General features: G+C 44.6%; 1 protein-coding gene across 10 annotated transcripts in view; it reads right to left on the reverse strand.

The window, feature by feature from the left end:
• FLT3LG (fms related receptor tyrosine kinase 3 ligand) overlaps nt 1-24,374 on the reverse strand; it is a 711,034-nt gene that overhangs the window by 37,102 nt on the left and 649,558 nt on the right. The window contains exons 7-9 of one of the 10 annotated variants that reach the window (XR_012236339.1): nt 20,302-20,431; nt 15,064-15,172; nt 10,535-10,671 (exon numbers count right to left, since the gene is read on the reverse strand). The exons of 1 other annotated variant lie outside the window; for it this stretch is intronic. Coding sequence is in view for 7 of the 9 variants with exons in the window: in XM_073602343.1 (XP_073458444.1) it covers nt 10,508-10,671 (164 nt within the window). In the remaining 2 variants the exon portion in view is untranslated. Of the gene's footprint in view, nt 1-9,983; nt 10,672-15,063; nt 15,173-16,656; nt 17,802-20,301; nt 20,432-24,374 lie in introns of those variants that run through there. 8 more of the 10 variants (XR_012236338.1, XM_073602341.1, XM_073602342.1 and 5 more) reach the window with 8 other exon arrangements.

A 24,374-nucleotide genomic window follows, 5' to 3' on the forward strand; every position in this document is an offset into this window, starting at 1 on the left:
AGACTCTGGTAGGTTACAGACTCATGGAAAAGGTAGTTTTTGAGGCTTATGTTGGTCAAAGGAGTGGCGGTGGAGAAGGGGGCCGCCTAAGTGATTCATTTAAAATATTTTTTAGTCTGCATCATATGGTGAAAGATTATCTAGGGGCAAAAACAGACACGGCCTATTCAGATCTTGATCATGACAATTTTTCCAAGTGTGACTCCAGTTTGCATAACCATTCACCATTATAGAACTCTGTTGTAGCAAAAGACACTGATAAGTTTATTGAATCCTCTACAGGCCACCTCTCCAGCCAATTGCCACAGTCTGAATCGTTTCCTCTCAGAGGTCGAACTTCCTGCTCTGAGCCCTTTGCCCTGACCTTTTGGATTCTGTTTTTAAGACTCAGTCTTGTGTTCTGTCCAATCTACCCCCTGGAAATTAGTTTGTTCCTCTACACCTTAGGCATGAAGTGCTTTCAGAAGCACATGACGCTAACACGGTAGGACACCCAGGGATTACTAAAACATTTTCTTTGGTTTTTGGCAGGCTTTGGTGGCTCTCTCTCCATAAAGACTCCTGTTCCCATGTAAAGGCTTGCAAAACCTGCGCTCGCTCTAAGTCCTCAAAAGTCAAGCCCTCTGAAACACCCCTACCTTTGCCTGTCCTTAAACGCCCTTGGACGCACGTCTGGGCTAACTTCTTAAGTTCTGCTGCCATTACATCTGATGATGCGGTCCACTCTGTCTCTACACCTGCCAATGCAGTCCAGTATCCCTGCACCAGTTATTCCGGTCCAGCCTATGCCAATTGAGCCTCCTGGTTTTTCTTATTCAGGATTTTCAGTAACCTGGCCTCACCCTACTGCAACTACATCTGCTCAAGCCTGTCTAAGAGGCTCCTTCCATCCTTCAGACTGTCTCATTCAGCCAGGTGGGGCATTCAACCGTTTCTTCAAGCCACTCTGCAACCAGCTTGTGTTCCAGCTATTCAGCTTGACTTCAGTGGCACATCACCTGCTAACCAACCTGACCTCGCTGATCCCCTTTTCCCACCTTTTCCCAGCCTGATGGTCCTGTGCCAGATGTCCAGCTTGTCTGTAAGGGTCCGAGGGCTCCTCCTCAGGGGGGGGGTAATGTCAGGAGCGTATGCGCTCCTGCTGCATCATAGCTGCTGGTTTTGGCTATGGCATTCTCCTTGTCTGTCTGTCCACCTGCAAGGTGATTGTGGCCTGACTCTGGGTGGAGACCAGATCTGATTTAAGTCAGCCAAACCTTTAGTCTCATGCTTGTGATATTGCATTTGTAACACTTTTTTCAATCTCCCTGTTTGTCTGCTCTGCTAGATGAAGTCACATTGTTGAACCTTTGGGCTCCTTCTGCTAATCTCGTGTTTAACTCGTGTTAGTAGAAGTTTGGTGAGAGACGATTCGCGCTTTTCAGCTTTGTGCTTTTCAGATCATTGCTACTCTTCAGTTTGTGCTTGTGGGTTTGTATCTGTTCTTCAGTACGTGTAGTCAGTTTGCATATGTTTGTCAGTGCGTGCTATTTATAGTACCATATTTGATTAACAGTGGGTTCTTGTCCGCTCAATTCTGATTTTCAGCTCGTTCTTTCAGGTCTTGCTGTTTTTCAGTGCTTTTTGTTTAGTTCGTTCTGACCAGCCGACCATTTTGAAGCCATGCTGCGAGTACGTCCTCATCGTAGAGTTCGTGCTGTGCGGGGGCTTGGTGTTGGGGTTGTTACTTTGACCCAAGCCCAGTCCATGAACAGGGTGGAGAGGAGTTCATGGACCAAGAATTGGTTGCTCCAGCATGACCAATTCTCTCATATGCCTTTGTTGAGGGAGATCCAGGAGAATAACCCTGATGATTTCAGGAATTATCTCCGGATGATGGACCCCATTTTTCACCGTTTGTTGGCTTTGCTGACCCCTTATATTAGCAGGCAGGACACCTGCATGCGGCAAGCCATCACTCCTGAACGTTGCGGTACTTGGTGACTGGGAGAAGCCTGCAGGACCTCAAGTTCTCGACAGGCATCTCCCCCCCAGGCTCTGGGAATCATTATCCCAGAGACCCATTCTACCATCATTCAGGTCCTGCAGAAGGACTATTTTAGGGTAAGTTTTCTCCTTTAACCACTTGCCGACCGCCTAACGCAGATATACTGCGGCAGAATGGCACGGGCAGGCAAAATCACATACCTGGTACGTGATTGCCTTCCCGCGGGCGGGGGGTCCGATCGGACCCCCCCCCCCGGTGCCCGAGGCGGTCGGCTTTGGTCTGGCAGTGATCAGAGATGAGGGGGAGGCCATCCGTTTGTGCCCCCCCCTCGCGATCGCTCCCAGCCAATGAGAATCTTCCCCTGCCTCTGTGTGGTACACAGAGGCAGGGGATGTGATGTCATCTCTCCTCGGGTCGGCAGTTTCCGTTCCGACGCCGAGGAGAGAAGACATCTGAGTGAGTTGCACAATGCAACACACACAGTAGAACATGCCAGGCACACTTTACACCCCCCTTTACCCCCCGATCCTCCCTGATCACCCATCCCCCCCCCGTCACACTGACACCAAGCAGTTTTTTTTTTTTTCTGATTACTGCATGGTGTCAGTTTGTGACAGTTAGTGTGGTAGGGCAGTAAGTGTTAGCCCCCTGTAGGTCTAGGGTACCCCTCTAACCACCCCTAATAATGTTTTAACACCTTGATCACCCCCCGTCACCAGTGTCGCTAAGCAATCATTTTTCTGATCGCTGCATTAGTGTCACTGCTGACGCTAGTTAGGGAGGTAAATATTTAGGTTCGCCGTCAGCGTTTTATAGCGTCAGGGACCCCCATATACTACCTAATAAATGTTTTAACCCCTTGATTGCCCCCTAGTTAACCCTTTCACCAGTGATCACCGTATAACCGTTACGGGTGACGCTGGTTAGTTCGTTTATTTTTTATAGTGTCAGGGCACCCGCCGTTTTTACCTAATAAAGGTTTAGCCCCCTGATCCCCTGGCGGTGATATGCGTCGCCCCAGGCAGCGTCAGATTAGCGCCAGTACCGCTAACACCCACGCACGCAGCATACGCCTCCCTTAGTGGTATAGTATCTGAACGGATCAATATCTGATCCGATCAGATCTATACTAGTGTCCCCAGCAGTTTAGGGTTCCCAAAAACGCAGTGTTAGCGGGATCACCCCAGATACCTGCTAGCACCTGCGTTTTGCCCCTCCGCCCGGCCCAGCCCAGCCCACCCAAGAGCAGTATCGATCGATCACTGTCACTTACAAAACACTAACCGCATAACTGCAGCGTTCGCAGAGTCAGGCCTGATCCCTGCGATCGCTAACAGTTTTTTTGGTAGCATTTTAGTGAACTGGCAAGCACCAGCCCCAAGCAGCGTCAGGTTAGCGCCAGTACCGCTAACACCCACGCACGCACCGTATACCTCCCTTAGTGGTATAGCATCTGAACGGATCAATATCTGATCCGATCAGATCTATACTAGCGTCCCCAGCAGTTTAGGGTTCCCAAAAACGCAGTGTTAGCGGGATCAGCTCAGATACCTGCTAGCACCTGCGTTTTGCCCCTCCGCCCGGCCCAGCCCACCCAAGTGCAGTGTCGATCGATCACTGTCACTTACAAACAAAACGCATAACTGCAGCGTTCGCAGAGTCAGGCCTGATCCCTGCGATCGCTAACAGTTTTTTTGGTAGCGTTTTGGTGAACTGGCAAGCGCCAGCGGCCTAGTACACCCCGGTTGTAGTCAAACCAGCACTGCAGTAACACTTGGTGACGTGGCGAGTCCCATAAGTGCAGTTCAAGCTGGTGAGGTGGCAAGCACAAGTAGTGTCCCGCTGCCACCAAGAAGAAGACAAACACAGGCCCGTCGTGCCCATAATGCCCTTCCTGCTGCATTCGCCAATCCTAATTGGGAACCCACCACTTCTGCAGCGCCCGTACTTCCCCCATTCACATCCCCAACCAAATGCAGTCGGCTGCATGAGAGGCATTTTCTTTATGTCCTCCTGAATACCCCTACTCAACGAACCCCCCCAAAAAAGATGTCGTGTCTGCAGCAAGCGCGGATATAGGCGTGACACCCGCTATTATTGTCCCTCCTGTCCTGACAATCCTGGTCTTTGCATTGGTGAATGTTTTGAACGCTACCATACACTAGTTGAGTATTATCGTAGGGTACAGCATTGCACAGACTAGGCACACTTTCACAGGGTCTCCCAAGATGCCATTGCATTTTGAGAGATCCGAACCTGGAACTGGTTACAGTTATAAAAGTTACAAAAAAAAGTGTAAAAAAAAAAAAAAATACAAAAAAAATATAAAATAAAAAAAAATAGTTGTTGTTTCATTGTTCTCTCTCTCTCTATTGTTCTGCTCTTTTTTACTGTATTCTATTCTGCAATGTTTTATTGTTATTATGTTTTATCATGTTTGCTTTTCAGTTATGCAATTTTTTATACTTTACAGTTTACTGTGCTTTATTAACCATTTTTTTGTCTTCAGGTACGCCATTCACGACTTTGAGTGGTTATACCAGAATAATGCCTGCAGGTTTAGGTATCATCTTGGTATCATTCTTTTCAGCCAGCGGTCGGCTTTCATGTAAAAGCAATCCTAGCGGCTAATTAGCCTCTAGACTGCTTTTACAAGCAGTGGGAGGGAATGCCCCCCCCCCACCATCTTCCGTGTTTTTCTCTGGCTCTCCTGTCTCAACAGGGAACCTGAGAATGCAGCCGGTGATTCAGCCAGCTGACCATAGAGCTGATCAGAGACCAGAATGGCTCCAAACATCTCTATGGCCTAAGAAACCGGAAGCTACGAGCATTTTGACTTAGATTTCGCCGGATGTAAACAGCGCCATTGGGAAATTGGGGAAGCATTTTATCACACCGATCTTGGTGTGGTCAGATGCTTTTGAGGGCAGAGGAGAGATCTAGGTTCTAATAGACCCCAATTTTTTCAAAAAAGAGTACCTGTCACTACCTATTGCTATCATAGGGGATATTTACATTCCCTGAGATAACAATAAAAATGATTTAAAAAAAAAATGAAAGGAACAGTTTAAAAATAAGATAAAAAAGCAAAAAAATAATAAAGAAAAAAAAAAAAAGGCACCCCTGTCCCCCCCTGCTCTCACGCTAAGGCGAACGCAAGCGTCGGTCTGGCGTCAAATGTAAACAGCAATTGCACCATGCATGTGAGGTATCACCGCGAAGGTCAGATCGAGGTGCTAAAATGGGAGGGCAGTACAAAACCCCCACAAATGACCCCATTTTGGAAAGTAGACACCCCAAGGAAATTGCTGAGAGGCATGTTGAGCCCATTGAATATTATTTTTTTTTGTCCCAAGTGATTGAATGACAAAAAAAAAAAAAAAATTACAAAAAGTTGTCACTAAATGATGTATTGCTCACACAGGCCATGGGCATATGTGGAATTGCACCCCAAAATATATTCAGCTGCTTCTCCTGAGTAAGGGGATACTACATGTGTGGGACTTTTTGGGAGCCTAGCCGCGTACGGGGCCCCGAAAACCAATCACTGCCTTCAGGATTTCTAAGGGCGTAAATTTTTGATTTTACTCCTCACTACCTATCACAATTTTGAAGGCGATAAAATGCCCAGATGGTATAAAACCCCCCCAAATGACCCCATTTTGGAAAGTAGACACCCCAAGCTATTTGCTTTGAGGCATGTTGAGTCCATGGAATATTTTATATTTTGACACAAGTTGCGGGAAAGTGACAAGTTTTTTTTTTTTTTGCACAAAGTTGTCACTAAATGATTTATTGCTCAAACATGCCATGGGAATATGTGAAATTACACCCCAAAATACATTCTGTTGCTTCTCCTGAGTATGGGGATACCACATGTGTGAGACTAGCCTCGTACGGGACCCCGAAAACCAAGCACCGCCTTCAGGCTTTCTAAGGGCGTAAATTTTTTATTTCACTCTTCACTGCCTATTACAGTTTCGGAGGCCATGGAATGCCCAGGTGGCACAAACCCCCCCATTTTGGAAAGTAGACACCCCAAGCTATTTGCTGAGAGGCATAGTGAGTATTTTGCAGACCTCACTTTTTGTCACAAAGTTTTAAAAATTGAAAAAAGAAAAAAAAAATGTTTTTTCTTGTCTTTCTTCATTTTCAAAAACAAATGAGAGCTGCAAAATACTCACCATGCCTCTCAGCAAATAGCTTGGGGTGTCTACTTTCCAAAATGGGGTCATTTGGGGGGGGGGGGGTTTGCCACCTGGGCATTCCATGGCCTCTGAAACTGTGATAGGCAGTGAAGAGTGAAATCAAAAATTTACACCCTTAGAAATCCTGAAGGCGGTGATTGGTTTTCGGGGCCCCGTACGCGGCTAGGCTCCTAAAAAGTCCCACACATGTGGTATCCCCATACTCAGGAGAAGCAGCTAAATGTATTTTGGGGTGCGATTCCACATAGCCCATGGCCTATGTGAGAAATATATCATTTAGTGACAACTTTGTGCAAAAAAAAAAAAAAAAACTTGTCACTTTCCCGCAACTTGTGTCAAAATATAAAATATTCCATGGACTTAACATGCCTCAAAGCAAATAGCTTGGGGTGTCTACTTTCCAAAATGGGGTCATTTGGGGGGGGTTATGCCATCTGGGCATTTTATGGCCTTCAAAACTGTGATAGGTAGTGAGGAGTAAAATCAAAAATTTACGCCCTTAGAAATCCTGAAGGCAGTGATTGGTTTTCGGGGCCCCGTACGCGGCTAGGCTCCCAAAAAGTCCCACACATGTGGTATCCCCGTACTCAGGAGAAGCAGCTGAATATATTTTGGGGTGCAATTCCACATATGCCCATGGCCTGTGTGAGCAATATATCATTTAGTGACAACTTTTTGTAATTTTTTTTTTGTCATTATTCAATCACTTGGGACAAAAAAATTAATATTCAATGGGCTCAACATGCCTCTCAGCAATTTCCTTGGGGTGTCTACTTGGCAGTGAAGGGGTTAACCACTAGGTGGTAGTGTAGGGGTTAAGTATGTCCTGGGGGTTAAGTATGTCCTGAGGAATGTTTCTAACTGTGGGGGGGCGTGGCTACGTGTGACACGTCACTGATCTCTGCTCCCGATCACAGGGAGCAGAGATCAGTGACACTGTCACTAGGCAGAACAGGGAGATGCTTGTTTACATTAGCATCTCCCCGTTCTTCCTCTCCGTGAGGAGATCCCCGCGGCGATCGAGCCCGCGGGGCCCGCGACCCGACTCACGGAGCTCCCGGCCGGCGGCACGCACGCAATGGCATGGCGGTAAATTTAAAGGGACGTACGGGTATGCCCATTTGCCCAGCCGTGCCATTCTGCTGACGTACATCGACGTGCGCCAGTTGGGAACCGGTAAAATTCAGGCAGAGGCTTTTTTTTGGGGTCCCAAACGTATGTAGTGCAAGGGCCTGCCTGAATACTTTCAAATGGTACTGTCTAAAGTTTTGTTCTTCTATTATCTTGCTAGTTAATTGCAGAATGTAAAAATATGCTTCAATTTGTACAGGTGTATTATTCCTATTTTTGTATTATGACACTTCTTACCTGTCCAGTGGGCTGCCAATAGTGTAATTAAGGAGGGGCTGGCCAAAGTAACACACATTATTTATGCATTCAGCTCTCAATGAAGTTGAGAGGGTTCCAAAACATCCCCCCCTTAAAATTTTTACTTTGGGGGATCTTTCAGAGGGGGGGGAATCTGATAAGTGGACCTTAAGATTTTTGCCTTTAACCACTTGCTTACTGGGCACCTAAACCCCCCTCCTGCCCAGACCAATTTTCAGCTTTCAGCGCTGTCGCACTTTGAATGACAATGGCGCGGTCATACAACACTGTACCCAAATGAAATTTTTATCATTTTTTTCCCACAAATAGAGTTTTTTTTTGGTGGTATTTAATCACAGCTGGGATTTTTATTTTTTGCTAAACAAACAAAAAAAATGGAAAATTAAAAAAAAAAAAAAAAAAAAATCATGTTTCATAGTTTGTTATAAAATTTTGCAAACAGGTAATTTTTCTCCTTCATTTATATGCGCTGATGAGGCGGCACTGGTGGGCACTGATAGGCTGCACTGATGGGCACGGATAGGCACAATTAAGGTGGCACTGATAGGCACAGTTAAGGCGGCACTGATAGGCACAGCTAAGGCAGCACTGATGGGGACAGATAAGGTGGTACTGATGGGCACAGATAAGGTGGCACTGATGGCCACTGATGGGTGGCACAGATGGGTGGCACGGATAGGTACCACTGATGGGGGGCACTGATAGGTGACACTGATGGGCACTGGTAGGTGACACTGATGGGCACTGATAGGTGGCACTGATGTGCAGCACTGTTGTGGCACTGATGTGGGCGCTGATGGGTGGCACTGTGGGCGCTGATGGGTGGCACTGATGGATGGCACTGTGGGCATTGATGGATGGCACTCTGGGCACTGATGGGTGACGCTGGTGGGCACTGGTAGGCGGCACTGCTCCCTTTTCTTCTGTGTCACTGGCAGGGGGCAGATGATCGCCGTGATCGGGACTGACGTCCCTCTCACGTCTGCCGGTGATCTGCTTTTTTTTTCCTCCTCACGCTGTCAGCACGAGGAGAAAAAATAGCCGATTACCGGCTCTGTTTACATCACATGATCAGCTGTCATTGGCTGACAGCTGATCATGTGGTAAGGGGTCGGGACCGACCCCTTACTCTGATCTGTGATCAGGCGAGTCTCATAGACTCGCTGATCATCGAGCGTGCCGCGCGCGCCATGCAGGGGGCGCGCAGGCCGCTCGTGCACGGGACAACGTCAATAGACGTCTTCCCGGCAATGTAGATCCGCGCTGTTGCCGTCATTTGGCAATAGCGCGGATCTGAAGCGGTTATATACGCCTTCAAAAAAATGTTATACCGATGTTGGGCAAGAATTTTTGTGTCTAGTCTGCTTGCAATGTTTATGTGCAAAATGACAAATTTTTATGTTTTTGTTTGACTCCACAGTTTCCTTCAACACCACAGGAATGGCAGATTGTGGCATCCCACTTTGCCAACTGTGTAGGGGCAATTGATGGGAAACACGTCCACATCGTCCCACCATCCCATTCGGGGTCATACTATTATAACTATAAGGGGTTTCATAGTATCGCGTTGATGGCGTTGGTGTCAGCGACATATGAATTTCTGTATGTGGACGTGGGGAGGAATGGCCGGATGTCGGATGGTGGAGTCTTTGCCCGGACCGAGTTCTATCAACGCCTCCAGAGTGGTGGCTTGGGATTGCCACCTGCGGAAGAGAACATTGAGGGACTGCCATTTGTGTTTGTCGCAGATGAAGCATTTGGTCTGGGTGATCACGTGATGAGGCCATTCCCCCAGAGGACCCTCACCCCAGAGAAGAGGGTTTTTAATTACCGGCTGGCCAGAGCCAGAAGAGTCGTGGAGAATGTCTTTGGGATAATGGCCAGCCGGTTCCGCCTATTTTTAACTGCCATAAATATGGCGGAGTACAAACTAAACCACATTGTGTTAGCTTGCTGCATACTGCACAACTTTAAAAAAACTTTAATTCTAGTTATGTTGCCTCAGTTGGGCCTGAGGCCGGACTTCATGAAACAATGACGGCCCTGGAAGCGGGCCGTCCTGGGTTGCCCCCCCAAAGCGCCCGTGAAGTGCGGGAAAAATATGTAGAATATTTTACGGGTAGGGGGGCCATTGCTTTGCCAGCCAATTTTGAATACGTTTTCTATTTTATCAGATAAAATCTTGATTTTCATTTACTGCTTGTGTTTCTTTTTGCTGTCTCCTAGGTTCTCCTAGTGCACATGTAGTGACAAGTGGTTTTTCCATTATTAAATAACACCCATTGTCACTGTAAAAACAAACTTAATACAAAAACTGGTATTGATCATTGAAAGAAGAAGCCACACATTGTTGAGTATAAAACCTTTTACTCCGTGCACATGCACATGTATGTTGTAAAACTTTCTTTTAAAAAAAAAACAAAAAATATGGGTTTCTTAAAGTTTTACCTTGAATTTTTTTTTTAGGGTACATAAACAGGCATGTTTCAAAACATAACATACACAACTCAGGAACTTACAAAGTTCAACATTGAAAAACTGAAGGCAATATCAGACATTATAGTGTCCAAAATGTGTTGATATTGCCTTTATCAGATGGGGTGCTGTCACCCCTGTAAAAGCCAAATTTTGAAGATGCACAAAAATTGGGAGTCAAACTAACTTTTCCTCCTGATCCCATACCTAATGTCAACATGTGCTATCTCCCATCATGGGGGATCAATGGACATGTTTTGGGGGTGCAACCACTTCCTATCAGCTACTTGAGTTGCGAGGAAGGGGTTGCAGCCACAAAACGCGTACATTGATATCCCCTGATGGCAGATAGCACATGTTGACACACTGTGTGCATCTTCAAAATTTGGCCTTTAAAATGCATACAAAATTGTAAAAAAAAAAAAAAAGGGTGTCTTTTTTTGGGTATTTATATTCTTAGTACATCAATCATTTTCTTCAGTTTGACTTCAATCTCATGTGTTTTTTGCTTTATAGAGTCTAAATCCTGACTACAATACATGATGTCCTGGATAAGCCTTTGGGCACTGACACTGGTGAAATGAGGAGCTTGTTCGACAGCATGCACATCACCTAAAAGGAAAAAATACACACCATGTATTATAAATATGCTGGCATACATCTATTACCTGAATCTGTGGTGTCAGACACTCACCTGTGTGCGACACCCTAAAAAGTTTGTTCTTGTTTCCCACACTAGTGCTCCTGAGTCCAGATGCATAAACAGCTGCTGAGTGTCCGCTCCTTACATTACACTGGATCAAGTTTGCAATTCCTTCTAGTTTCAAACACATCTAGACAACAATGTCCTAAACTTCTTTTAATACAAATTATCATGACCAAATGTAGTTAACCCTGTATCTTGGCAAAGACATCGTATTTAGTTGGCAAACGAACGATGTTTACTACGACAATTACTGTGCCCATGAACATGAAAGTCGCCATTTTAACCACTTGCCGCCCGCCCTATTACAGAATGACGGTGGCAAAGTGGTTTGATATTCCTGATTGGACGTCATATGACGTGATCAGGAATATCGAGCCGCTGTGCGCCCCTGGGGGTGCGCATCGTGGCGATCGTTGTTGCGGGGTGTCAGTCTGACACCCTGCAACATCGATCTAGGTAAAGAGTCTCCGACGGAGACTCTTTACCACATGATCAGCCGTGTCCAATCACGGCTGATCACGGTGTAAATAGGAAGAGCCGGTGATCGGCTTTTCCTCACTCGCGTCTGACAAACGCGAGTAGAGGAGAGCCGATTGGCTGCTCTCCTGACAGGGGGGGCTGTGCTGATTGTTTATCAGCACAGCCCCCCCTCGGATCCTACCCAGGACCACCAGGGAAGCTGCCCAGGACCACCAGGGAAGCGATCCACACTGGACCACCAGGTATGCCCCTAGAACACCAGGGAAATGTCACTGTGTGCCCAGGCAACTGCCAATTTGTGCCCAGGCAGCTGCCAGTCAGTGCCCACTGCAATGCCTACCACTGCCAGTGCCACCAGGGATGCCCATCAGTGCCTCATTTTAGTGCCGCGTATCAGTGCCCATCAGTGCCACGTATCAGTGCCCAGCAGTGCCGCCTATCAGTGCCCATCAGTGCCCAGCAGTGCCGCCTATCAGTGCCACCCTATCAGTGCCTAGCAGTGCCCAGCAGTGCCGCCTTTCATTGCCCATCAGTGTCGCCCATCAGTGCCAACCAGTGCCACCCAGTGCCACCCATCAGTGCCCATCAGTGCCGCCTATCAATGCCCATCAGTGCTGCATATGAGTGCCACCCATCAGTGCAGCCTACCAGTGCCCATCAGTGCCGCATTTCAGTGCCCATCGTCAGTGCCCGTCAGTGCCCGCTCATTGGTGCCACCTCATCGGTGCCGCGGTATCAGTGCCGCCTTATCAGTGCCCATCAGTTTAAGAGAAAACTTACTTATTTACAATTTTTTTTAACAGAAACAAAAGCAAAACTTTTATTTTTTTCAAAATTTTCGGTCTTTTTTTATTTGTTTAGCAAAAAATAAAAACCGCAGAGGTGATCAAATACCACCAAAAGAAAGCTCTATTTATGGGAACAAAATGATAAAAATTTAGTTTGGGCACAGAGTAGCATGACTGCACAATTGTCATTCAAACTGCGACAGCGCTGAAAGCTGAAAATTGGTCTGGGCAGGAGGGTTTCTAAGTGCCCTGTATTGAAGTGGTTAAACTGTCCAATAGTAAAGAAAAGCACATGGAGCAGCATGCAAGTAATAATAAGTTTCTCAGTTGCTCCTTGGATCGTCGTACCCCAAAATTCCTGTGCAGACTCTTTACAACTTTAGTCATGATCTTGGTCTTTCTCTGATTAGGGTTGATGTACAGTCCATACTTCCCATCATAGTCGGCCCTCTTCAATATGTCGACCATCTCCACCATCTCTACAAAGGCCATATTTGAGGCCTTAAATCTCCTCCTCCTGGATCGTGACGTTTCTTGCTCTGGGCTCTCCTCCTCATTACTGCTATTATCACGCACCTGCTGTGTCCCCGCCATGTTCATCTCCCACTTCGCGCCGAAAGAGAAGGGGCGAGAATATTCCAGAAAGAATGACAGGGGTGGGCGACGTGGGTGGAGGTTCACGCATGTGCAGTGTATATAAACCTAACACGCGTGTGTCGTACCTACGTTCTGTGTGCGGAAGAAGGAGGAACGGAAGCGACAAATGTAATAACGAAGGTAACATTTTAACCTGGGACATGAGTGGCCTATACTGATTCTAGATTGAGGCCTATATTGGGATAAGATTAGGAGAGTTTAGCCTGATATTAGTGTTTTTGTATTTTGTTTGGTCTTGCAGCAAAAATTAAACAATTTAAAGACCCAGAGTTCATTGGCCAGTTCATTGATAAATACAGGGAAATACAGAATTTGTGGGAGGTGAAAAACCCCTTATATAGATATAAACCAGCTAGGAAGGCATCGCTGGAGAAACTGCTGGAATTTGTGAAGACGCAGGTCCCCAACGCAGACATCGACTTTGTGGAGAGGAAAATTGGTAGCTTGAAAAGCACATATAGGAAGGGAGCTTCAGAAGGTCCTTAAGTCCATTAGGTCAGCAGCAGCAGCAGAAGATGTGTATGTACCCAGTCTGTGGTACTACAAGATGCAGTTTCTGGAAGACCAGATGGAAGCCAGGGAATCACTTTCGACTCTTCCAGCCCCCCTTCCATCCACCCTTCCCTCAACCCCAGCTGAGGCTTCCGAGGACCAACCTGGGCCTTCCATCCAGGAAGAAATTGAGGATCCCCGCTGGAGCCAGGTATATTATTTTTAAACATTTTTTTTTTGTAAAATGAGTGTTGTTAACTAGATGTTATTATTGCTAACAAATGAATGATTTACCAAAAAGTGTTTTACATATCAATAGACAGTAGGGGCCAAAAATGATTGGGACAAGAATGAAAAATGCTGGGCTCAGAATGATAGTCTTTTCTGGAATGTGGCACACAGGAGGAGGCGGGGGGAACTGTCAGCCAGGAGGTGGGGGTTAGTGTCAGCCAGGAGGTGGCGGGGCCCAGCCTCACCCAATCCCAGGTCCCTCCCCTCCGCCCTCCAACCAAAAGGCCCAGGAAGGGGAGGAACGTGGAGGAGGCAGCACTTGTCCTCATTAAGGAGGCTAATGACGCCCTGAAAGCCCCCCTCAATGCTGGAGAGGCCTATGGCTACTATCTAGCCTCAAATTTGCACAAAATGGAGGAGGGCCAACGCCTCAACTGTGAAAAGATTTTTTTTGAGGCCATTCACAAAGGGTTGAGGGGGCAAATGACCGATGATGTCCACTTATGTACGCTCGCTCATCCTCCTCCTCCTGCCACAAGTCCGCCTCCAGAGCCACAGCCTGCAGGGAAGGCTGCAGGAAAGCGTGGAGGGAAGGCTGCAGCAAAGAGAAGAAAGTGATTGCCTGGGTTCAGTCTGGTCTGACAGAAGATGCAGGCTGTGGTAGTACCACAGCCGGGGGACATACGTGTCATCTGCTGCTGTTCCTGATCTCTGGGAGTCCTGGACCAGATTGTGCTCCTTTATATATGGACTTCTCAAGCTACCAATTTTTTTTGCCACAGAGTTGATGTCTGCCCTGGGGGCCAAAGGCTTTGCAAATTCCAGCTGTTTCTCCAGCGTTGCCTTCCCTCTTTATTTTGTTATTGTGAGCCAGAATAAATGGAGATTTTTTATATGAAAATATTTGCCTATGTGTTTTTCTTTAAATAGGACAGTTTGTTTGTGAGTAGGCAGGTACATTTCAAAAATACAATGTCTAATTAACAAGGGACACCAAGCAACCTCCTTGAGGTTTACAAATACAAGATAATAATGTTGTTGTGGAAAAGTGACATACAAAATTAAAAAAAATATGGAGATCACTATAAAATAATTAAAAACAAAAAAAAACAGGAGATCTTAATTAAAAAAATAAAATAAAAATGACTATAAAAAAAATTCTAAACATTATTATGGAGATCTGACTTTAAAAACAAAAAAGATTATTCATGAGATCAGGAGAAATAATAAAGAAATCAGTTTGTGAGAACTCTGTGTGAATATGAGCAGCAAAACAACTTCATTCTTCTAGCATTATAAAGAAGAGAATGCGCTGCATTAAACTATTTAAAACATTTCAGCGTGACGAATGTGCCATCTCCATTACGAACAGTAGTTTTACCATACCAACTGCTTCCGTCTCGTACTTGATTCTTAGCATGCGTGATTTTTTGGCGCGTCGGAATTGCATACAGACGATCGCATTTTTGGATAGGAACTTTTCCCGACCGAAAAATTGAGAACATACTCTCAATCTTTTGCTGGCTGGAATTCCGCCAGCAAAAGACCAATGGAGCATGCACACGGTCACATTTTCTGACAAAAAGCTCTCTTCAAGAATGGTCTGATCACTAAAGAGGCAGTGAAGAGGCTAAGTAGGGGTGCAAGCACCTTAGTAAATACTCTGGCTGCAGATGATAGGCCAAACGGTAGTGGAAGTGTTTGTCTCCTACTGCAAAGTGCAGAACGAATGATCGTGGTTGCAATGCTCTGCAGGCTCCTAGAAAGAAAAATGCACATTTGTTTACCTGCAAAAACATGTGCTTCTTTTATTTTTTATTGTAAAAGGTGAACTTAGCCTGTTAAAAATAGATAGTAAATGTGTAGCAATCCTTAAGATATACTGTAAATATCTCTAACATCAATTACTAATTATCTGTAAATTTTAAAGCACACATGTACCAAAATAGTTTTAAATGTGTGCTCAATCCCTCACTCTTGTGAATTCAAGAACATATACAGTACCATGTAAGCTTTTAAAACATATCACCATGTGCAAAAACATACATATACCAAAAATAAAATCAGTATTTAAAGAGGAGGGCCCATCAAAAAAAAAAAAAATTAAAAGTTAGCAGCTACAAATACTGCAGCTGCTGACTTTTAATTGGACACTTACCTGTCCCAGGGTCCAGCGATGCGGGGGATCGAAGCCCCGCTTGTCTTCCCCTCCGTTCAGCGGCGCCGGCATTGCAACTGTGGGCGCCGGGCTGTGAAGCTTCACAGCCTGGCACCCACTGCGCATGCGCGAGCAGCGAGGCACGCGTGATTGGCCGCTCAGTCACCTGGGACCTGTAATGGGTCCCAGATGATTGACAGGAGAGAGGGAGCAGAGCTGAGCCCTTCCTGTGCCGAGGGGGAAGTGATGTCACCAGCCCAGGCACTGGAAGAGGCAGACTATGAGGGACCCCTAGCAACAGGCATTTAGAGGTAAGTAAAAAAAAAAAAAATATCCAAATGTTTTTTTTTTATTTTTTTTTAGGCACAATCATTACTTTTTTTTTTAGGGTGGAACACCACTTTAAATATATATTATCTGTGTAAACAAAGTCCAAATCAGTAAGTCCCACAATAGCCATTGTGTACCGTGATAATACACGGGACTTTTTTAAAACCTCTCCTGAACGATTTAACTTGACAGATAGTAACCCACATTTAAAACATCCGTTTTTCCACGTTTTGCTGCATTTGAAAAAAAATGTATTTTCAAAATAGTCAAAAATGAAAAACGCCTGTAAACGAAATGCGGCTAAACGTTTAGAAGAGTTTGGCGCTTGAAATGCCTCTAAACTCAGCGTCTGAACTCATTTTTTTGCTTAAAAGCCTCTAAACTCAACTGCCTAGAAACGACTATAAACGACCCTATGTACTGATAAGATAATGTACTGTACTGATAAGATAAGAGGAGAGTTCAGGAGCAGTTGAAAAAAATGCCAAACTGCTCCTAAACATCGGTTTAGCAGCAGCAGTGTACATGAGGCCTTAGTGCTTGTGCCAACAACCTCATCGAGTACTACCAATCACAAATCTCTCAGTGTGCTCACTCAGTTCACCACCAAGTGCTTCAAGTGTGCTCTAACCTATTTAGATGGATCTCAGTGTTTAATAAGAGGTCATGCACAGCATAAGAATAGTCTCTTTAGATCTCCTTTACAGCAGCCTGCTACTCCTCATCACTCTGGATACAGTGAAATGCAGACTTCATAGTGCTCACTGTCTTTTTATTGATGATAAACTGATAAAATGACACTTACGAAGATAAAAGCAGTGTTAACATCAAGGATAGTGTCTAGTTAAAAACGTTACCAGAGACACACCAGGTAGTGAGTGAGACTTGGGAGAACCGGCTAGTTGGACGGAAACGGGACTCTGCTACCAGGTGGCAGCCACATCGGTGTGGACATCTCTACCTAAATGAGGACGGGCTGGTGTCATCGTGTGGGGGGAGGTAAGCTGGAGGCCTATAGTGGCCCCCCTCCCCTCATACCTGCTCGGCCGAACCACCACTCAATCTACACACTACCCTGTACTTTAATTACCATCAAGTTGACTGGCTGGCCTGACTCCAAATTATCACTCCTCTCCAGAGGACACTCAAATTTACCAGTCGATGAGAGGTCAGGGGTAAATCTCCCCCCTTTTTTGTTTTTCTGTTATGTTGTTTTTTTTTTTAAGCAAAGGGAGACCCCACCTCCGGCTCACTACCTGATCACTGAACCTTCTTTACTCCCACTTGGACATCGGGCCAAAATGTTACAGCTTGTTTTGTATGTTTTATATGTTCTATCTGTTTTTACACCATTTTGAAAAACTGATTGGCGTACTGTTTGCTGAAAATGCCTAAGGCAACGTGTGTTGATGTACCTTGCCTTTCACAAATAAAGATTTTACAAAAAAAAAAAAACGTTACCAGACATCGATATCTCACAATCCCACAATGCACCCATCCAGCACGATGATGTCACCAGCCATGCCACCCTGACGTGTTGTGTCCTGACTGGACTTTCTCAAGCCTTTAACTAAGTCTTTATCCACTGGATATAGCTCAGCAATGATTCTCCAAGGGGTGGAAACATTTTCAGGAGAAATCCAATCATCATAAATTAGCAATTCCATTTGTTCATGAATGGGGAGTGTCAGGTCTCTTAGTATCCAGAGGGTCCTGGAAAGACTGAGGAGAATCAAGTTCAACTATGCAGAGGCTATTGCTCACAGCAGAAGTCAGAATATCTACACTATACGGAAGGCTGTGGTGAGAAATTGTATTTGTCCTCCTCCAACACCACCTCCAGGTCTTCTTAAAAGTTTTCCATGTATACTTCTTCTAAGGGAGGTAGTTCCATGTCTGACTTAAAAAAAAGAAAAGAAAAGGGGAGCACTTTAAAAGAGTAGCCATATCATCAGTTGATACAATGAGTAGATACGGTATATTCTCCTCGCCTAATGTACAAGTATAGTGCACCTTTATTAGGAGATAGTACTTTGTATCCAGCCTTCTTTTGTATAGAATCTTCCTTCTTCCCTGTCTCCAGGCTACCTGTCACAGGTAGTATATGTGCTCTGCTTTGGTCTGTGTCTTCAACTCAGGATCAGACTTGTGTAACTGCTGACTTCCAGGTGGCAGTGAGCAGCTCTTCTCACATGTGCATGAGATTGTGAATGCTGGTCAGATAAGAGGCTAAAACAGACACTGGGTTCTGATACAAAACTGGACTTCAGTCAGGTGTTATCAAACTAAACTAAAGCACTTTATTATATGCATTTCTGAGCAGTTACCCCCCATTTGGAAAAGTGATACAAGTGAGAGTGGCACTTGGGTACTAGGAAGTTGGAGAAGAGGCCTGGCGCTTTTGGGCTCTGGACAGGAATGGCTAAATTAACCCAGATGTCAGACATTATATAGAGGTGTTCTCATGGCAAAAAGATGGGAGGAAGTGCCTGAGTATCTTATGAGGCCTCTGGGTGGAAGTGATTGTAATAGTGTCATCTATGGGGTGATGAAATACCTAGTCATCCACTTCAGACTAAGCTCTAAATGGTGGAAATTTTTACAATAAATTTGAAGGTTTAAACAATAAATGAATAACTCAAACACATTCCCCGATTTCTTCATAGTTTACATCGTAAGAATGAATACTATTCAGGAGATATTAATAAGTGTACTGCAAATGGTGCAATTATTAAGTCTCCTCCTTGCTATAGGGCTACAGTAATGGTCCAATACATTTCCATGTCCTGTATTGGTCTAGACGTCACCAATCCGAGTGGGAATACTTCATTAGGGGTCTTCAGGGTCTAGAAAACATAGGAATAGACCTGTATAGCACCCTACATCTAACTACAAACAATGCATCTGCAAGTGCTATGGTGAGTGCTCAAGCAGGATCCAGTGTCCGAAGCAATATTACATACTGTTCCCACAGCATGGGTTTGGGTATTTTTACTAAGGTTTTACTGAGTTTGCAACAATCTGGAAGTGCTTCTTTTGTTGTAGCAGAAGGCAGGGAAGAGGTTGATTGAAGAGTTGGTTGAAGAATTCAAAGTGAATAAGAACTAGTTAAGCATTGAAACTTCTCTATACAGGAGAGGTCCATCACCTACAGGACACTAGCAAAACACTGAACTCTCATGGAGTAGGGTAGGATGATAGGTGTATGCCAAGAAGTCAGTGTCCAATCACCTGAAGCTAGCAGGCTATAACTCATGGTCTATGAAGATCCAGCCTGTGTTCTGTACTATACAATTAAGATTAAGATTGTATGGATTTTCATTTGTTTGGGCTTTGTTAGTAAAAACAAAGCAAAGATCAACATGTCAAAGTCCAGGTATTCCTTTTTAGGAACATAGTCTATGCACAGAAGAAGCCTCAAATGTTGTTTAATGTAAATTCAAACCTGTAAGCCATTTTTGACCCCATCTTCACACCGAAGCCTGGCCGAAAAACTCTGTTACTGTTGACACGTCCAGGCCAAGTTCCAGGAGACTGCAGCCTTTAGAGGATCACTTCCAACATCACAGCAGAAAGCATTGTTCCTCATTCAAATCACCTAAGCAAGCTTGAGAGACCAATCCCATGCACGCACCAGCCCTTCCCCCTGGAGGATGCCAGTGCCCCTGCCAAAGCCTTGCTACAGGGATGTGAATGAGGAACACTGCACGCTCATGTAATGCTGGGAAGTAAGACTCTAAATGCTGCCGTGTCCCAGAACCTGGCCAAGACATGTCAGCACTAAGTTGGCAATTTTTGGCCAGGCTTTAGGGGGCAGAAATAGCCTACAGGTAAGCATGTTCATTAAAGCTGATCTCCAGCTTTTAGTGAAGTTTAAAGTGGTTTTAAAGCCTAAACATTTTTTTAATGCATTACTTGCATTACGGTGAAAAATGTTTAGGGATCAGTATCCCTCCTCACCACCCCTTTTACTTACCTGAGCCCTTCATTTGATCCAGCGCTGTGCACGTCTGCAGCTCTTCTCTCCCCTTACTTACGGGTCCCGCTGGCTTTGCTGGGGCACCAGGAGCCATTGGGTTCAGCTGCTGTCGATCAAAGCCAGTGACGAGGGAGCAGGGGCGAAACTGAGTCCCACCATCTGTGTCAATGGACACAGCAACGGGGCTTGGGACTGAGCATGCACAAGTGCCCCCATGGGAAGACTACTGCTTTCACTAAAAGTTGTAGCGGCTGGGCCCGCTGTATTAAGTATATGTAGCCTCGGCTACATACAGTGTACAACGCAGAGTTCCAGCAGAATACAAAGCGCCCTGTAATAAAGTCATAACACCAGCTTTAAGCATTAGCAGTGACATTATACATGACTGTGTTAGGAGTGTGTGTATTTTCTTTCATCTTACCCTCATGTGGGTTTTCTCCATGCAATCCACAAAAGTAGAGTAGAGCAGAGTAGAAAAGGGACTACTAGAGCAATGGAAAAACGCCTGTTTCTTTTTGTTTGAGACGTTTCTTGATTTAATGCGGACTTATCTAAAACAAAATAAGGATCTCATTTGTGCATTTTACTCATACTTTTACAATAACTATAAACAAAGAGCATCAATTGTATGAGTTATTTTATCTTTCAATAATTTATTCATCAAAATGTTAAATTCATTAGTGTTGTTATAGTTTTGTATAAAACAAACATTTAGCAAAATAAACCCTCTTTTTCTTATGAATTAAATAAAAGCCTCCATTTTTTGAAAAAACATAATTTCTCCACCTCAAATGGCTCTATGCTCTGCTTTCTCACCACACTCCTATTGACACTCACTTAATTTTACAATATCTGTATAGTAAAATCCACTGATTTGTACATAAAAAAAAATTAATAAAACCATTCAAACCTCTGCATTGTGCTAATGCGCATATTACCATGCAGTACTGCAACTTAAAGCCTATACCATGGTTCAATGCATAGTAGCTGTGCATTGCATTGAGCTATATCAGGAAAAATATTGTATAACCCTTTATTCCTGCATTGCAGTGTGTGGCAGCCCATGTAAAATTATTGTTACTCTGCTTTGTTAATGCCCAGTAACAAAACATAATGAGTACCAAACCCCAAACATTTTTAGGATTTTATATTTCTCTACAATTCCATCATACTCTGACTGATGTTTTCACTAATAGCCCATTCACACCGCTTGTGTTGATGTACATGTGTTAACCACTTCAGCACCGGAAGATTTTACCCCATTCCCTGACCAGAGCACTTTTTGCAATTCAGCACTGCGCCGATTTAACTGACAATTGCGTGGTCATGCGACGTTGCACCCAAACAAAATTTACATCCTTTTTTTCCCACAAATAGAGCTTTCTTTTGGTGGTATTTGATCACATCTGCAGTTTTTATTCCATGTATTCTTCTACATATTTTTGGTAAAAAAAAAAAAAAATTCCAATAAGCGTATATTGATTGGTTTGCACAAAAGTTATAGCGTCTACAAAAGAGGGGATAGTTTTATGGCATTTTTATTATTAATTTTTTTTTTTACTAGTAATGGCCGTGATCTGCGATTTTTATCGGGACTGCGACATTACGGCGGACACGTCGGACAATTTTGACACATTTTTGGGACCACTGCCATTTATACAGCTATCAGTGCTATAAAATGCATTGATTACTGTAAAAATGTCACTGGCAGGGAAGGGGTTAACACTAGGGGACGATCAAGGGGTTAATTGTGTTCCCTAGTGTGTGTTCTAACTGAAGGGGGGAGTGGACTGTGTAGGGGAAGAGATAGATCGCTGTTCATACTCTGTATGAACAGACGATCTGTCACTTCTCCCCTCAGAGAGCCGGAAACTGTGTGTTTACACACACAGATCCCGGTTCTCTGTGTGCCCCGAGCGATCGCTGGAGCCCGGCGGTGATCACGACCGCTGGGCACTCGCATCGGCTCCGTGGGCAAGCAGTGGACAAAAAGGGAACCGACGTAACATGACGGCGATTCATGCAGCCGAGCCATGTTGCCGCAGTACAACTGCGGTGGCTGGTCGGCAAGCGGTTAATGCATTGTGGTGTTATTTATTTTCAAGCACCCCAACACACCCCCGAGGCACATGCAATGCACCACAGTGTTTATTTTGTTGCCTCCAACTAGTGTTGGACTCAGTAGCCTGTGTCAATAGTTGATACAATTAGGTTAGACAATAAATTAATAGAAAAGGCAAACCAGAAACAAAAAAAAAGCCACTGCTAAATTGACTATCATGAAGAACCCAACACAATAAATTATTTTTATCAAAATATAGTTCTCACGGCCATAAAGTAAAAAACACCACTTTATTAAATACTAAAAGAAAGATAAATGCATACCATGGTACTAATCAACCTACTTATACCCATATGCAATATAAATACAGACAAATATACCTTCATATAACGATAAGTAAAAAAAAACTGATCTCAACAGGACCAAAGTTCACTGTAAACATGTATAGGCCATGCGACGGACACCATCCTCAACAGGACTATGTCCGTTGTGAATGCTTCCTTTGTCCAGAACCAGCACTATCCAAGATCCCTTAGCTCACCTGGTCATTAGCCGTAACTCAATGTAGAGTGAAAAACATCAAAACTGTTTATTCAAACACATGTAACAACAGATATACAACTCAGGGACAATCTCCCCTCCCTTTGACAGGGCAGGGTAAACTGTCCAATCAGCAATAAGGAACACACACAGGTCAGGTGTATTCAAACTTCTCATCAGTAAACAGTCTTATCCACAGGGAGTGGCTGCTGGAAGAATCCCCCCCCCCCCTCCACATAGACATGCATCCCATAATATAGTTTTCTCCCAAGGCAGACAGACACAATAGAACAATGGAATACAACCACACTCCAAACGATCTCAGCAAAGAGTCCATGAACAGCATGAGACAACACACAATATATACATATATACGACATTCTAGTGTTGCTGTACAGTGAGTCTGACTAGCACAGATCAGACTGGGGTTTTTTGGTCACCCTGTGACCCTAATGGACACAGGGTGATTTACACATGAGGGGCCAGGGGAACTGGACAATGTGTTTCCAGAGCTCTCCAAGGTAAGCTGGGCTCCACAAGCCCCCCACCATCACACAGGCCATTAACACCACTTAGGCCAAAGAGATGATCAATATTGACAGCATTGTTTTTTATAACCCGTTTTTAGGAATTGTTTCCTCAACAACGCTGCTTCACTCCTAAAGTCCCCTAAGTGGGTACAGTTTCTTTGGGCCTTTAAATACTGGCCCACCTGAATTCCTCTCTTCAGAGACTCTGGATGGAAATGTTCCACATGTAAAAAACTATTAGTGGAAGTGGGCTTACTAAAGAGCTTTAAGCTCAAAATACCATTAGTGTAAACTGAAATAGCTGAATAAAGAAATGTCATCATTTGAGGATGATGGCTACACATACATTTCAAGTGAAAGTCTCTTCACAAAGTCACATAATTCACTTGCTGTTCCCTGTCAGATGATAAAACTGTCATTGATATACCTGTACCAGCATAAAATGTTTGAAAGGCACACCGACAACAAATCATCACTATATGGATTATTGTTCCCAGTTGCCCAAATGCAATTTGGCATAAGCGGGTGCACACTTAGCACACTGAGTTGGGAGTGTGAGCTGCCCAGTATATGTTTAACTTCTTCCCACCTAACTCCTACCACTACATGTAAGCACTCTCCTTTTCTTGCTGCTCATGCATGGCTGTAACCTACATTTGCGACAGATGGGGAATGGACTTCCTGAGACACAGGAGATCACAGTTACAGGGCCAATATACAGGGCACTTGCTTGCCCCCTCCCTTTCCTGGCTTGCCAGGCTGCATGCTCAGATACGGATCGGAGATGGATTTTGGGGGGACGCCATGTAATTTAAAGAAAAATAAATGTAATGCTATTCTAAATAAACAATGCTAAAATAACAGAACAAATTCCGAAATTCGAAAAACGAATCGGTCCATTGATGCAATATTGGGGTCAATTTGTTTTTGGAATTTTGGAATTAGTTTTGTATCCTGGGCATTCTTTTTTTATATTCGGAAAACAGAATAGCTGGTTGTTAAGAAGTGGGTGGCTGCTGGCATCCCTAACAACCATGACTCATCTGCTGTCGGTGGGATTCATTGCTGACAGCAGAATGTAAACAAAACAAATGCCGGTTTAAAAAAAAAAAAGCGTGGGGGTCCCCCCAATCCCCAAAGTTTTAGCATGGGGTTCCTCTTAAAATCCATACCATTCTCTATATCCGAAACATGCAGCCCAGCAGGCCAGGAAAGGGGGGCTAAGCTAGTGGCCCTCCTCCTTAACCATACCAGGCCACATGCCCTCAACGTGGGAGGGTGCTTTGGGGTAGGGTGCTCTGTCCCACTGCCCCAAAGCACTTTGCCCCCATGTTGATCTTCCCCACAATCCTGGATGGTGAT

Source organism: Aquarana catesbeiana, linkage group LG10, assembly GCF_042186555.1.
Source record: "Aquarana catesbeiana isolate 2022-GZ linkage group LG10, ASM4218655v1, whole genome shotgun sequence".
Lineage (NCBI taxonomy): Eukaryota > Metazoa > Chordata > Amphibia > Anura > Ranidae > Aquarana > Aquarana catesbeiana.